The sequence below is a fragment of the Corapipo altera genome, unplaced genomic scaffold (assembly GCF_003945725.1).
Source record: "Corapipo altera isolate COAL_440 unplaced genomic scaffold, ASM394572v1 68, whole genome shotgun sequence".
NCBI lineage: Eukaryota > Metazoa > Chordata > Aves > Passeriformes > Pipridae > Corapipo > Corapipo altera.
The window spans coordinates 5,175,690-5,192,220 of NW_020884919.1; the positions used below are offsets into that span (position 1 = coordinate 5,175,690).

The 16,531-nt window shown below is 34.9% G+C and overlaps 1 protein-coding gene across 1 annotated transcript in view; it reads left to right on the top strand.

The window, feature by feature from the left end:
* LRP1B (LDL receptor related protein 1B) overlaps window positions 1-14,079 on the top strand; it is a 672,863-nt gene extending 658,784 nt beyond the window's left edge. Inside the window, exons 85-89 of the mRNA XM_027656245.1 lie at window positions 3,736-3,812; window positions 5,938-6,028; window positions 8,352-8,496; window positions 9,489-9,587; window positions 11,819-14,079. Of these exons, the coding sequence (XP_027512046.1) occupies window positions 3,736-3,812; window positions 5,938-6,028; window positions 8,352-8,496; window positions 9,489-9,587; window positions 11,819-11,959 (553 nt within the window). The 3' untranslated portion in view covers window positions 11,960-14,079. The remainder of the gene's footprint in view (window positions 1-3,735; window positions 3,813-5,937; window positions 6,029-8,351; window positions 8,497-9,488; window positions 9,588-11,818) is intronic.
* Window positions 14,080-16,531: the final 2,452 nt, after the last annotated feature.

The window sequence follows — 16,531 nt, forward strand, 5'->3', positions numbered from 1 at the left end:
GAAACAAAATTAAAAACACCCCACACACTGCCACCAAATTACCCTTTTTACTAGGTTTTTTTCTATTTATTCAGACATTTCATAGTCAAATGGTTTCTTTTGGTCAAGTGCCCGTATAATTGAGTTTAGAGTGTTTGAGCACACTGACCTATAATGGTTATACAGAAACAGAGGAGAGAGGCATTTTCTCTCATGAATAGATTCTGTAACAACAGTGTGATCAATCTCTGAAATGTAAATATCTTCACTCTAAATATTCCTCACTACAAGTGAGACACCTTTATCATCTCAATTTAAAGTTTTTAAAACGTTTCTCTTTGTAATATTATTTCCTCAACATAAATAATTCCAGTTGCATAGGCATCCTATATCTCAGAAGGCATTTCCCAAGCAGGCATCTCTTTCTAAACACAGAACTCAATTGTAACAGAGAGAGCTGTAGCATAGTTTTATTAATGACCTTGGCAGCAACCTGTGTACAGCCTTTATTTATTCCATTTCACATTCAGTTTTCACACTCCCATTCTCTGTGATATTGCTGCTCTTTGATCCTTCACTGATTCTGTTGGGAACTGGGGATTTGCACCTTAAGATGTTCACTGTAGCACCTTGTAGCACTCAGCTGACTCCAACCTGTCCTTCACTGTCAAGTTCCCCATCTGTTTCCATCTGTATTTGTTTGGGTAGCTCAGATTAGGCATTTTCAGTGTTATTTATTCCCAGTTTGTGATAATATAAATGTGAAACCAGCGGCTTTATGTAGTTTAACTTTGTTGATGCCTTTGGCCATACTGCAAATGCCCTGTCTGACCATACAGCTCTTGGCAGTGGTACAGAACAAAAGCTCCTGGTACCAAATTATTTGTAAAGGTACAAACTACTGTGCATCAAGTTGAACCAGGAGTCAGTTCCCATGCCAGGTACTGAGCAGTCTGAATTTCAGTGTCCTAATACCAGAAAATGCTTATTAAGAACATTTTATGTTCTTAATATTATGTTATATAATAACATATTATGTTATTAAGAACAATTTCTGTCTGAAGACAATTGAAACTGGTTAAGACCTGCTCATTTCCCGTGTTCCTACATGAACAGTTGTCCATGTCTCAACCCCATCATTATTCATGTGCCTGCTCATGGCCAGTTTTGTGTGTCAAACTTCCATGCAGAAAACACAACTTTCCCCTGGGCTTTATTTTTTTTCTTATTCTGTCTGCCCAAGACAAGTCTGTAGTAGTTTGCTGGGCAATTGTTTTACCTCAAAGTTTAGAAGGAAATGACAACCATCCTGCCAGCTTCAGTCTCTTTGAAGTTTATTGGAGACAGCAAGCATTTGGAAAATATCAAAATGAAGTGGCAACTAATGATGTTTTTATGAGACTTCTATCAAATGCCTCAAATGTAGTTCAGTATTGCTGATTTTTACAGTTAAAATGCCAAGATAGGTAAAGAACTGCAATATTTTTTCCTTAGTTTATTCCCTCTGGTTATTGCATATAAACCTGGAGGATTTGTTTCTTTACCAGCTCTTGTGATGTCATACCTGCTATAAGATTTTGGAGAACATAATTGCACATTATACACAATTTTCTCACGAGCTTATGGTGATTCTTTTTCTAGTCTCACTATCTTATATTTTTTAAACTGTTTTAAGACAGATTTATCACGATTCTTATATACAGTGGAAACATTTGAAATCTTAAATATAAGGATTTAAGTACAGAGTTCAGATTTGTCCAACTCTCAAATAAATCTTTCCCTTTCAAAAATGTAGCATTAAATGCATATTGCCTCTCATAACGAGTTTTAATCACATGGGCTGAATCCCAAGCAACAATGATGCAAAATTTCAGTAAGAAATATAAAGACTTTATTTCATGGTTGTCATATGCCATCAGCTTGGAGTCCAGTAGAATATTCTAAATATAAAGATATATAGTGTTTCTCTCCAAGAATGGATATACTTATTTTGCAGCTGTAGGTTGAAAACTGATATTTTTAAAAAACAAATTCCCTAAGTAGTATCTTAGTAAGGTAGGCTGTCAGTGCAAGTATTTTTATCTTATATAATTGCTAAAAAGAGATCTGAAAAAAAAAGTAACAGATGTATCTTTTGAAAGATTAAAGTCGTGTTCCCTGTGACTTAGAATGTGCTCAAGTGGTGGTAAGCAGGTGGAAAAGTCAGTTGAGTTCAGCTATAAAGTATGTTGTTGTGAACCATAATGTGTGTAATTAATTGGTAATTGGGGTTCCTTTGCAGTGAGGAAACTTAACTGTGTATTTGCCATATTTATTTAAGTAAACAAACTTATTTCAATAAACATGCAAAATTCTAAATTATAATGCAATTTAGCTATTGTGTGACAGTTTTTGAATTAACTAGCAATAATAATCAATATATACAAATAAATCATAATGTTTGTAAAGACTATCTGTGCCTTCCCTTTTGTAGAGTTTGAGTTAAGCACCTTCATAACCCATCGTACCAAAAATGAAATTAGTGTCCAGAAAAAAGTTCAAGCTTAATATGAAACCCAGTGAAGAGATTTATCTGAGTGTTGGGTTGTGCTGGAATAGACCTAGGAGCAAAGAGAGGAAAAAAACATTCTTTTGCAGTGATCTGCAAAGGTAAAAGAGTCAAAAGCATCTCCAGCAAAGCTGGCTGGGTGTCTCCTGTAAGAACAGCACTGGTTTTGTTCTGGAATATTTTGTATCTTTCCAAACCTTCTTTTAGTATAGAACAGTGTCAGCCACTAAGCATCCTAAACTCTAAACTTGCTCTCTAAATTTTGCAATTTGTTAAATTCTTAGAAAGGCATCAGGTAGCAGGAGTTCTTAGAACTGTGTGAGGGTAACACTCTATTGTACCTCCCTAAAGATAGCTTACATTGAAATTCATAAATAATTCAAAAATACTTAGAAAAAACATGATTCATTGCACAATATGCAACAGAGGCAGATGAAAAGTGACTACTTGCTGCCGTTTCCATACAGAGAATTTGAGCTTCTGTAGTAAACTTAATCATATTTACAGCAGGATGAATAAGCAATTGAATTTCATTCAGGTATTTGTTTCTGGTTTTGATGGATTTGCTGAGTCTGCATCCATGGACTCCTTGTGTTTGCTTGTATGCACAGAGAGTGTTCAAAATCCTAATGAAAGAAATATTTCCCTATTGATATTCACACAAGGAAATTACAGCAGAATAGCTGCGTGCTTATCCAGGCACCTGCCTCCTGGAGCACATATTCTGAATATAAATAGTATTTAGGGCTCCTGTCCCTTTAGGACAACTCTTGATGCTTTTACTCCCATGCCTGCTTACACACACAGAGACACACACATATTTATATTTTTGCAAATACATATCTAGTTATAAAGTTCAAAATTTAAAATTATAGGATGTTATATACTTTTGATTAAGCCTTTTGTTTTATTATTCAAGCATTTTAGAAAAGGACTCTGGAATGAAGATTGCAGTGGTAAAAACAGGAACTGAAGACACAAAGCTCTAGTTTTAAACTAAAAATGCGCTCAGAATGTTGTAAGAGCCATGGCAGAGTTGTGCTGACTCCTTCCATGAGGCTTCTTGTTGATTTTGTAGAATCACAGATGTCATTTGTGTAGCTCTTGAGAAGATGCTGGTGGTCACTTTAAAAGGTTACTTTGTTAAGGTTACTGTGTTAATAGATGACATCTATTAACTTTATACCATCTTAATTGGATCCTTTTAGATGTTCAGCCAACTGGTCAGGCACACAGTGTGAGAGGCCAGCTCCCAAAAGCAGCAAGTCAGACAATATCAGTACAAGTAAGTCCTTCAGTTAACTGCTATTACTTGTCAAATGTGCCTCTGTTTAGAAATCTAAAGCTGGTGATACTATAGAATGTGATTTCGTGTTGTGAAATATGCTGGTTACCTGCGTCTTTTTCTTTAAAAAAACCCCCAAATGTAGGTATTTCTTGACTTTTTATCCTCACTGAGTGTTACATGAGGTGGTTTGGATGCAGACCATGCTGTACACTCACTGCTCCAAGGGCTACCTGCACTTTTCTTAAAGAAAATGTATCAAGTGACAAGCATTTGGCCATATAAACACAGTGCAGAGAACTAGTGTGAGACCTCTGACCATTTAAGTCCTACTGAAAGCATAAAAAATAGAGTTGTAAGTGGTGCATAACTTTTGTACTGGCTGTCTGCAGAGGTTTGAATTTTACCTACTCTGATAATCATCCTGAAAGTAAGAATAGCTCCTGTCGTATTTTTTTAAACACATCTGTGAGCATAAAAGGAAGGTATTGCTACACTATTGGCAGTTTAAACTGGACAAAGCTCCCTGCAGAGTGTTGAGTATGCTGATAGTACCCTGCTGTATGTGCCTCCATCACTTTTAGCCCAAGTGGAGCAGTAAAATGAGTTACCCAGTATTCAGGTCAGCTTGATGCTTAGATGAAATCTTTCCAGCGATCCAGACAAGTGAAAGAACACTTAAAACTGGAAATAGGCAAAAAAGCAGCCAGAACCTAGATCAGTATTTCATGCTGAGGGAATACCTGCTCTAATTTGGGAAATGACTTCTCTTAGACCCCAGCCTGCACCATGGTTACCAAACAGCAATTCATGCCTGGTAGGCTGTTTTTAAGGTTTTTTTTTCTTGGAAGTTTACATGCCAAGACAAAATTAACCTATATTTCTTTTGATTTTGTTTGTTTTTTTATTTTGGGGTGTTCCTAAGTAGAACTTAATCCAACTATTTATCAAATGTTTTCTTAAAATGCCCTTGTTGTAATGTCCTTTACATGCTGAATCTTCGTAAGCTGAAGTGAACTCAGGATGCTTCAAGTTTTTTATTCAGTAGTACTTCATTTTGTGTCTCTGACAACCTGACTTGGCTTTCAGTAAGCCTTCAGGCAGAATTCAAGGCATTTTTCAATTCTTTATTTAGACTATGTTTAATGTAGAGCAGAGACTGCCAAGAGCTTATTTTTTTTAATAAACCAGTAAATGGAGCCAATGAAACAACCAGCAATATTTTTGTTTTCCACCAGTTAAGGGTTGTGATATTAAACATGCCATTCCACACTGGCTCTACGCTGGAGTCCTATAGTTTATAAGGGCCAGATTATTTATAACATAAAATTATTTGTTGCATGTATTTCTTTATTACCATGTACTTACAGTAAGGCTGAGAAATTCTTTAAAGGGCACAATTACTGACTCTATTTTTGCAGGTAGTCTCATTTCAGTGAAATTATCTGCCAAAATAATGTTAAGCCCATTTACTTCTCCCCTGTTCCCACCTCGCCTTTAACATCCCTGTCTGATCTGGGCACTGTTTTTCTGCTGCATTAAGCATTATTGTTATAAGCACATAGTTTTTGTCATTGCCTGTATCAACATAAAATTGTTGGCTCTCAAGTGCAATGCAGTAAAACGCAGGAATGCAGCAACCATTTAGAAATTAATATTGTTCACTACTTTTTGGTTTTCCACAAATAAAAGTAGTAAATACATATAAATGCTAATGAATTCTTTAATCAAAACCAAGTCAACTGAATATTTTAAATTAATAGCTCTATGACATAAACTGCTGAAGATGATGGTGGCAGTCAGAGGCCACTCCAGTCCAAACTGTTCAGCAATTCCACATATTTTCACAGGGTATTGCTGCAAATGAGGGCAGGGAATTAGTTCAAAGTATATTGGTATCCAGAAAGAGGAAATTCCTGATTTGTTTATAAAAGTACTTGTGTGTACACTATTATCTGTAATAAGGTTGCTTTTTTTAATTGATCAGCATTAAAATCTCAAATCAGTGAAGCTTATCACATGAAATTGCATTTGTTGGTGCGGGAAATTATTCTTTTTTGATTAATTTAACTGTTTTACAGCTGTGAAGCCATGAGTATTCAATTATGTTTCCCTTCTATTTTAGGAAGCATAGCAATCATTGTTCCTCTTGTTTTACTGGTGACTTTGATCACTACTCTGGTAATTGGACTATTTCTTTGCAAAAGAAAAAGAAGGTGAGTAATTTTATATTGATATATGAGGTAAAAAATAAATCTTTAAAGTATGTACATCTTTTTGATATACAAAAAATCACTTTATATATGTTGAGTAGATATTAAAAATACAAAACTAAACCAACCAACCAAACAAAAAACCACAAAAAAACCACACAACAAATGATCCAAAACCTGTTTCTCGATGCAGTGAATTGAATTAGTTATATTTTGGTTCTTGCTGGAACAACCACGTCTATTATTTATACTTATATTCACATACATTAGAAAAAAAAAATTGCAGTTCTTATCCACCTTGCTCCATCCTGCCAAGACTGTTAATAACATGTGTTAATAACTTTATCCAGAGACTTAGAGAACTTAATAAATAGAATTAATGTATTTCATTGAAACCACATAATTAATATTGTTCAAGTTATAGTGAAGATGGAAACAATGATGAAAGTGTTTACTGTAGAGTCCCAAGCCTTGTTGCCATTACTGTGTTCCTTTAGTATCTTGCATGGGAAGCCAAATTCCAGCATTGATTTTGTTCCCTTGAATTTAGCTACCTTAGAGCTGATGATGAACTTGGGCAGTTGAATTAGACTTTTTGATTTTGGCCATTTCTTCAAAGGCCATGTTGGGTGGCCAGGGAGGCAGGGAGTGTTTCTGCTGCATGAACACACCTGAGAGAGCTGCTAATTTTTTCGTGTTCAGAGAAACAAGAATCTGATGTTGATGGTGATGCAGATTTAACAAGGAAAGATTCCTAGTAATAAGGACATGGCCCACTAGGGAAGTCCTGAGCTGGAATCAGACAGCAAACCATTTATTTCAGGCCTGTAGCTGTCCTGCTCATTGGCCTTGAGCAGCTGTCTTCCTTTCTCCTGGGGCTTGTTACCCCGCCTTTGAAACCAAGATAATTTCTTGTTGTTAAGTCCTTTAGAAATATGTGATGAATCTCCTGTTTCTGCAAATGTGACCATTTACGTGGCTGTTTCAGTCCTTCAGGCTAAAAGAATCTTTTAAGTTGCTATGATCTGGCATCTCCCCTGCAAACTCTGGTGTAAACTAGTAAGCATTAATTTTTAAAACCTTTTTATAAAGCCAACAAGATAAATACATTCCCTGTCCATACTGGTATTAATGCTGACCCTGCCAGGCTCTATGGATGTCATTATGTGCTGCTGTACCTAAAACACAAACTTTAGCGATAGCTAAATCCTGAAAACCAGTTGCTGGCCTGTAAATTATTTAAGTTATTGAGAATTACTTGTTAAATAATAGATTTTCACTAGAGAAATAGAACTAGCCTCAATAAAGAATTTTCTTCTTAAAATTATCTTTGAAAATATATTTTAGGGTTATTTTATCTCCTCAAAGAAGACTGTTAAGTGCTAAGGTAGGTGTAGTGGTTCAGCACTTGTAAGCTACAGTAAAGTGCTTATTTTAGAAAATATTTTGTTCTATGCTATTTCTTAAAAATACAGACCATTTAGTATATTGGATTTCAAACACTGACTGCAGCTTTTTCAACCAACAAGAGGACTCTACTGTTGTCATCCTGACTGTGACCTCCCTATTATTCCGTTGTAATTCTAGAGAACATATTGCATTTGGAAAAAATTACCCTCTTGAGTTTATTTCTATTGCTCAGACTGAAATCACCTCCTTAGCTAAAAGAAATGAATTCAGCAACTGAAACAATTCAACTTAATCACTTATCTTTACTGGTACCTAGTTCAAGGTTAAAAATAAGACTGTCTTTTACCAAAGCTTGAAAAAAAATGAAGTTGAACTTCAGCTTTCCAATAACCACTGGCAGGGAATACAAACTGGAGCTGTGAGAAGTTCATACATTTTTAATGCATTGTAATGAAACCATTTGCTTGTCCTCAGTTTACAACTGACTTTGGGCAACCGATTTGAGACAGAAGTGAAGTGGATGAGGGAGGGAACATGACTCAGGTTCACTCCATCTTCATTCCTGCAGGGAATCTGCAATGAGTTCTAAAGGCTTTCCTTGGGAAGTGAAGGAAATCTGGAGATAGATAATCAGAGGAAATCAGGGTTATTAGACAACGAGTTAGCACTTTGTATGATTTCACACTACTACAGTCAAACTGAGAGAAACAGTAACATTCTACCTCTGGCTTCTGGGAGGTAGATAGACTGTACATAGACTCAGATTGTTACTTTGCTTGGAAAATGGAAGGATTTGCTGATTGTCTCTGCAGGAAACACTTTTTCATCCTGTTTCTTTTAGATATTAAACATAATATCAAAAAAAAATTACTGGAAAACTCTCTAGCTTCTCTTTTTCTGTGTTTATGCATTGTAGGACAAAAACTATCAGAAGACAACCCATGATAAATGGAGGAATCAATGTAGAAATCGGCAATCCATCCTATAACATGTATGAGGTGGGCCATGACCACAGTGAAGGTGGTCTTTTAGCCTCAGATTTTACTGTAAATGCAGAAAAGGTAATTTTTTCTTTTTCTAGTGGCAAAAGCACTACTTATTTTATGTCTTACAAAGGCTTTGACTTTAAATGTAATTAATAGAAGCATAGAACAATGACATTTAGATTTAGTTAATGAATATTAAAGCAAGTTGGATTTCATTAGAGTAAATGTCATGTATATATTAACAGCTGGTTTGTAGTCTGATTCTTGCTGATGATCATTTTTCCTAGTACCTGTATTTTACCAAGACAGTGTTAGAACTGAACTTTTTTGTCATAGACACATCAACCTTAAGTTGCCAAACAACAGTCTATCTTTTTAGCCTAGTGGCAAATATTGAATGGAAATATATTATTTTACAGTATATGTTTGAAGCATCAAAGAGTGTATGCATACGTATGAGACTAATTTATTTCACACCTGAAAACTTCCAAAGGCATAAAGAATTGGGATTCCTGGCAGGATAGATAGATTAAATGTTTACACAAAGCTAGTAAGTATTATCATTTCCTTGTATAAGATGCTGTCACTTCTGCAGCACCACTCTGCAGTGATTGAGCTCCCTGAGTGATGTGACACGGGATGAATGGGGTAATGCTGCCATATCTTTCCTTGAGCTCCATAATCAGACATACACCAAAGGGCAACCATCCCTCTGTGGCATTTCTGACAAAGCAATAACAGGATTACTGGTAGCTCTAGGAATGTCATTGCTGAATCACATAGTCAGGGTGCTGAATACAAGAGGTAAGCTGAAAATGGAGTTACTGGAGGCAGAATGACTGAGCCAGTGCTTATTGTGAAGTCTGGCTCTAATCCTTAGTGGAAAATAACTGCAAAATGCTGAATTTTATTTTTCATGCTGAGGGATACCTGCAAGAAGATTTTCTTAAATGTAGATCAGTCTAAAATATTGTCTTTAATTGCTGCACTGTTTACTTAACAGTGTTGATAATTACACATGGAAAATACTCTGCTAGCACAGAAACTAAAATTTTCTGTTTATACAGGCCAGATACATAGGGGGAGGGCCCACTGCATTCAAGCTTCCCCACACAGCTCCATCAATCTACCTAAACTCTGACTTGAAAGGACCACTATCAACAGGGGTGAGAAATGATGATTCAAATCCATTTCATTCCACATCAGCCCCTTTCTAAAGAAAGTTTGTCTGTCATTTTTGATTAGAGGCATTTTATGTTTGTTTTTAATTTTGGGTTTTTTTCATTTAATGGAAAGAAGAACAACAGTAAATAATACATTTTTCTGTTTGAAATAAAGGGTCCCTCCCTGCATACAAAATTTCACCTGTACCCATCATTGTAACATGATCTAAAACTGCAAGTCTGTCTTTGCAAAGGAATGAAAAACCAGTAAACACTGTGATGCTTTTCCATAACATTATATAAGTTTAGAATGGCATTCACAGCCATGTATCTTGATGTATTTGCAGTTCTTATGTAATTACAGGCATTTATCAAGTTTATCAAACTGAAATATGATCCCAAAGAATGGAAAAAAGTGCTTTTATTTGAGGACTTTGACGCACACCAAAATTAACAATTTCCTTTATTATTTGCAGTGGTTTTTTTGATTGTTCAGTTTTCAATGGATTTGTATCATAAACCAGTTCCTTCTAAAACATTAGATTTTTTTACTACATTTTAGCATTATGTTTGCAAACACTGAAATTCAAACTACAAAAAGACGTCAACATTCATTTTCATGTGCCTCAAAATATATTCATCTTTTGTGCCATTTACGTTCTTGCATGATTGTAATATGTTGTATTTGGTAGCTTAACAATTTTTGTAGGGTGTGATTTTTCTGATGGAGCACAGAACCATGGATGATGAAAGCTGGAATATTTGCCCATCTGTAACATTAACTCTTTCTTGTAAATTCTAGTCACTCCAGTTTCTTTCTGTACCTCACTGTACTGCATTATGCTATCAGTAGCCACTCAAAGAGGTATCATGAGGCAGAGATTATTATTATATATAATTTTAATAACTCCATAAGGCACTATATAGATGCCAGATGTCTGTTCTGTTGTGCTTTTCATCCTTAATAATGGTTGTCAATGAGATAAAAAGTCCTGATGATTGAAATAGAACTAAATTTCTGTTCTCCTAAATTTCTGACTGTAATCCTGGGCTGAGAAATAGTGTTGATCAACAGGGAAAAGAACTAAGACTCTAGACATCTTTCATTCCTTGTTTCCCACGGTGTACTCAGGCTATTTGCAAGTCAAGAAAACCTACCCATTTTTGCTTTGGGTAATTTAAAGTTTAGCCATTTCTTATGTACACCAAACAAATTAATTTCCCTATTTTAGGGCTTGCTGGTGTACGACTGAGTATTTGTGAAAGCACAGCTGTGCTGTCCCACTAGTTATAAGGAAGAGGAAGATCTTGACCACAAGACACCCTTTCCAGTTATTATAGGAAAAAGCTGAACATCGACTTGGATATAGCAAATGTTTTCTAAGGACAATAAAGGCACAAAGTGTGAAGGAAGTAGTAGAGACATGACAGACCTTGGATAATGTTCTCTCCTTAGCATGAGTGACAGGAGAGAAAGTTTTCCTCCATGTTATACATCCTTCTGTGCTGTCAGGCTCAGGAGATTTCTCGCACACTGAAGTGTTTTGCACCATTAAAAATGGACTTGTCCTGTACTGAAGTACCATTCATTTCAATAGATGTTTTTCATTACAGTCCAAACTACCAAAATTGTTGAGAAAAGATTTCTCAATCTGTAACTACTATGATATATTAGCACTTATGATGATTTATTATTAAAGTTTAATTTACATTACGCAAGTATTGAATTTTTTGGTCAAATCATGTTGTGTATTTGGGCCACAGAATTCGAAAACATGGTCAGCTATTGATGGGATGCTGATGTCTTAGAACAGGTAATATATGGAAACTGTTGGCTGCAGTTTTCTACTGTTAAACTTGTCACATGGTCTCACAGTGCACTTTCTCTATAAACTCCTTCATATCTATTCTGAAATCTTCTAGTGTAATAAGGTGGACAAGTCAACCTCAGAGACATTTTTTTCAAGGTTTTTGTTTAATTTTTGTCATTGTTTTTTTGGTTTTAATATCATAATATGCTGCATGTCATGTCATTTGTTATTTTAATAGCATGTCTCATCATGAATTTAATTTTTAACTAAATAATTAACTCATTATCAGGTTTTCAGATGTCCAGGTATCTATTAAATATGTCCTGTGTACTTGTTGTTGCTTTAACAAAACCATTTCCATTTCCATAAATGTTAATTTTGGTTTAATCTGGCTGATCTAATGTTTTATTAATTTCTCTGCAGCCAACAAATTACGCCAATCCAGTATATGCAAAGTTATACGTGGATGGACAAAACTGTCGAAACTCCTTAGCAAGTGTTGATGAAAGAAGAGAACTTCTTCCAAAGAAAATAGATATTGGGATAAGGGAGACTGTGGCATAATCTGCTGTTACCTTTTATACTCTGTATAAATGTATAAAATATAAGGATTACTTTTCTATGTACCAACAGTATTATAATTGTTTTGGCATCAGCATTACCTCTGTTTTTTGTTTGGTTGATTGTTTTCTGGGTTTTTCTTTTGCTGATGACTTTTGACTGACCATTTGTAAGGTATTTTTATGAAAAAGAAACTGCACTACGGTACAATTTACAACAATGCTGCTGAAATAACACACCTTTAAATTTGTTAAAATGGCAAACAACGTATTCGTTTGTAGCGTGAAAATGAGCAATCTATTTTCTATGAACTTTTTTGGTTCTACTTAATCAATGAAGATGGTATCTGCACTTTTTCATTATGTAGTCTGGAAGCTGTAGTACAGTGTGTAACTTTGTTTATTTTAAATGGTGAAAGAATGATTGAATGGTCTACTCTCTTCTTTGTGCCCATTAGAATTTCTCTTCAGATCCTGATGAAGCTAGATAACTTTTCACAAACATACATAACTTGCTTTTAAATTAGCTTTAGGTTGCCAAGAAGTAAACAAGACTATAGAAATGAGACATCTAATGATCTGCATGAACACAATGATTATGTTTCAGAAATTCAGTGACTGTACATGATATACTAAACATATATACCATGTAAACAAGCTTTGTATTTATTAAAACCTTATAGAACATAGTAAAGATATATCTTGGAAGCTGAAACCTTACTTGCTGTGGGACAAAGCATCTGAACTCCAACAGTCCTGTAGGACAGTAGCCACCCTAGAGCACAAGAGGGCATTGCCTACACATGTGTTATGTTTTTTCACTTAATCACACGCATTACTTACGGATTAATAATTCCCCAACACGTACCGAGCAGTAGGGAAAAAACCAAACCCCAAACCTTAAGCACACTCAGATGATCACAGCATTTGGTTTTGACAATCACAAAAAAAAAAAACCCCTCACGCCTGTTTAGTGATATTAAAGAATTCAAAACACAGCAGTTTCTTTAAATTAAGATAAACTCTGGTATTGTGGAGGTAAAATGAACCAAACTGCATATTAGTGAAACCTTACCAAAGCCCAAGTTTCAGTAGCCTGGGTTAAATGTCAAAATCCAATTATCAAAAGTGAAAAGCATCAGTATCAGTTTCCAGCACTTCTCTGACCGGGTCTGCTTTCTGTTGTTGCTAAGAGGCAAAATCTGACTCACCTTTTTTAATTTTGATGGAAATAAAGAATACAATTGCTTTCAGGTTTGAACTGAATCGAAATATTTTATACATAACTTTAAAGGCACAAAAGACGTATTCACACATATACTGTGGAGGATTCTTCCTTCCTCTGCTAGACATGACTGACTTTTAGCTATCATAATATATTAACCTAACAGATTAAATATGTTTGTGGTTGCTCTTTATTCCCTTTGTACAAGCATTACAAAAATAACTGCTGTTTTATAAAAGATTTTTGTTGTACTATTGTGCATGCATACTACCTATTTCTAAACTTTGCCATATTGGGGCCTTTATAAAACTCTTGATTTATGTAATACTAGTGCAATTTTGCTTGAACAATGTTATGCATATCATAAACTTTTTCAGGTTCTTGTTTAAGTACATTTTTTTAAATTGAACAGTATTTTTCATTTTGGTTATAATAGTCATTTTGCCTATGTTTCTACAATGAAGTGTTAAATACTTTATAAAAAAAATTGTTGACTGATTTATTTAAATGAAAATCTACATACTTAATTCAGTGTGTTGACTAATTTTTAAATTTAACTTATAAAATGAAAGCCGAAGAAAGAGCAAATTGAAGCAAAAGAACATTACTTTGTACAAATGGCTAAATCCCTTTTCTTAATGACAATTTTTGCTTTTTATACAAATTCTGTTTGAATGTGTTTGCAGCTCTGCACGTGTTTGGATAACTTAGGTGTATAGCTGTACATTATGTCAATAGAATTTTAAAACTATTATTTTTTCTATAAAAATACTGTATTAAATAGTTTCATACCACACAGCTATGATTCCACAGGTTCTGCCTTTGTTCTGCTGACATCATCAGAGATGGATTAGGCCCTCATTTTTTTCTATAATTAAAGTTGTTATTTGGTGTAAGTAGTTGGACATTTCAGAAACATTATTACTGTTTATTTTCTGGCAGAGAATCTCTTATCTTCAGTACTCAGGTAGAACTAAATTTTAACTAGTGGGTGTACAAGTAACATGAGATTGAAATCATGAACTCATATGGGCCTGATGAAATTTACTTTCTGTGATGTCTCGTGTTTCCTTTCAGTGAGACATTTTTTATTTACTTTACCCTTGCTTGAGACTAAATTATTTTAAAAAAATTAATTTCCTGAGAAATACACAGTTGATGTCAGTGGAGCTATTAGATATTAGTTATTAGATCAGAATACAGTTGTAACTATGTAGCAGAATTTTGATGGAGATATTGAGCTCTACCACTGCCGTACTTGAAGATCTTTACACATCAGTGTAATAATCCCCAATGGATTTTTTGTTTGTTTTTTTTTTTTTACTTTAACAAGGTTCTCCACAGGAATTGTTTCCACAATCCTTTAACAGTCCTAGAATCCACAGACCCTGGTGCTGTGCAGAACACACAAGGAGCTGAAGGGTGAAAGACTGAGACCTGATCAATAACCTATATGTGCATCCTCCTAAGTTCAGTAAAATATTTTTGAGCATGAAATTCTATAAAATTTTACAAGTAACAAAACCAATGTTTTTAACTTTCCACATATCCACAGCCTTCTTGGTATTATTAATGCCACATTATTTGTGTTTTAAGTTGACACAAAATTAGAAGGAAAAAAAAAACTGGCTAAATATGCCTGCATCACTGATTTAGGCATCCGTCTCTTCAGGGTGTAGTTGTAAGAGTTTTTCTGGTTGCTTTCCTGTGAAAGCATTGAGTACTAACAGTCATGTGAAATGCTAGTACTGTTCTATGTCACAGTATTCATCAGGGTAAAATTTTTCTTCTGCAGTACTGATGATTTTTCTTAGCAGTGTGAAGCAGTTTGTGGGTTCAGGGAAATGAAACTTCTGATAAATCTAACCCTGAAATGCACTGTTCATTGACCTTTTAGTCTTAGGCTAAGCAATAGCCACACTTTTATTGAACAGAAAACAAAAATACATGTAACCTTGAAGGGAGACATGATGTGCTCCATCACAAACCAGGTTCTAAAGTTCTTTGCTGAATGGAGAATCTCTATGCAAACCTATAAAAAAAATCAAAAAGCTTTTGTGCTAAACTTTTATTAATTCTGTCTAATGGATCTTTTTTTTTTTCCCACAGAGGTTATAGTAGTTATTTACATACCAGCACTCTGGAGTCTCTGCCTTGTGATAGGCCTCTTGGTCTGTGCAAGTGTTTGCATAAACACTAAATTATGACAACCAAAGTTCAAAATGACAAATCGAGATGGATGATGCTCTTGGTACTCTGATTATTCATTCTACACAACTGAGATTACTATCATGAATGCAGTCCTGGGAAGCTCATATGAGAATATTTATTTTGCTGTGCATTTTTTAATTGTTTTTTTTCATTTCCAAGATAGTCATGATGTTTGATGTTTGCAGAAGGAAAGCTCTGTAGTGCAATGCCTTTAAAACTTCTACCTAAGTTTATTTTCTAGCTGTTAGATTGTGCAGAATGTCCTAATATAACAGCAATTATTTTGTTTTTATCAACTCTTAGTGGCCAGAATCAGTGCAGTCACATGCATTAATGGAATTTTGTGTAAACACATTTCAGAACGTTTGTTTCACATGAAAGTGCATAATATATCCTAATAGAACCAAGTACCTTCTCATGCATCCCCCCTTTTTGGAGGATGAATAGATGATATAGGACAGCAATGTCAGTGGTGATAAAAGGTCTTCAAGGTAGTTGCCCTTAAGAATAAAGACACTTTTCATGTGGAACAAGCAGACCAACAGTGAATCTTGTCTGTCTAGTCCTGGGCATCTCTGCAAAAGTGTTGAGGCATTTGGAATTTTCCAAGTCTTAGATGGGCAGAAGGATGGCTGATGGAGAAAATGATAATTTATCAACCTGATTCAATAATTTATTGTGCTTACCATCTCCTCATATGAAATACAGATCTCATGAAAGTAATGGTTTCTAATTTAATGCCCATATTGTAAGGTGACAAAAAGGAGGAAAAAAGCATAAAACACCTTTTGGCTTCCCTATGCCAGCTGCACATCATTTAGTACATGTTCTGCCTCTCATGACCTCTGACAGTGGCCTTCAAAGAAGTGCTTGTGTAGAGGGAACTGTCTGCTGGCCTCAAAAGAATGTTAAATGAGTTTTTCCTGGAAAGAAGATGATACTACTATCCTCCCCACCTGCTACAAAACCTAATAATGATCCATTTTCAGGAAAGAAAAAACCCAAACAGACACACCCCCCCACCCTGTCCAAAAAAAATATTTTTTGAAAGTATCAAGATATGTACCTATACACAATGTGTATAATATCAGAACTGAAAAGAAAGTCTGAAACTAACATGGAAACTCAAGGGAAATATTA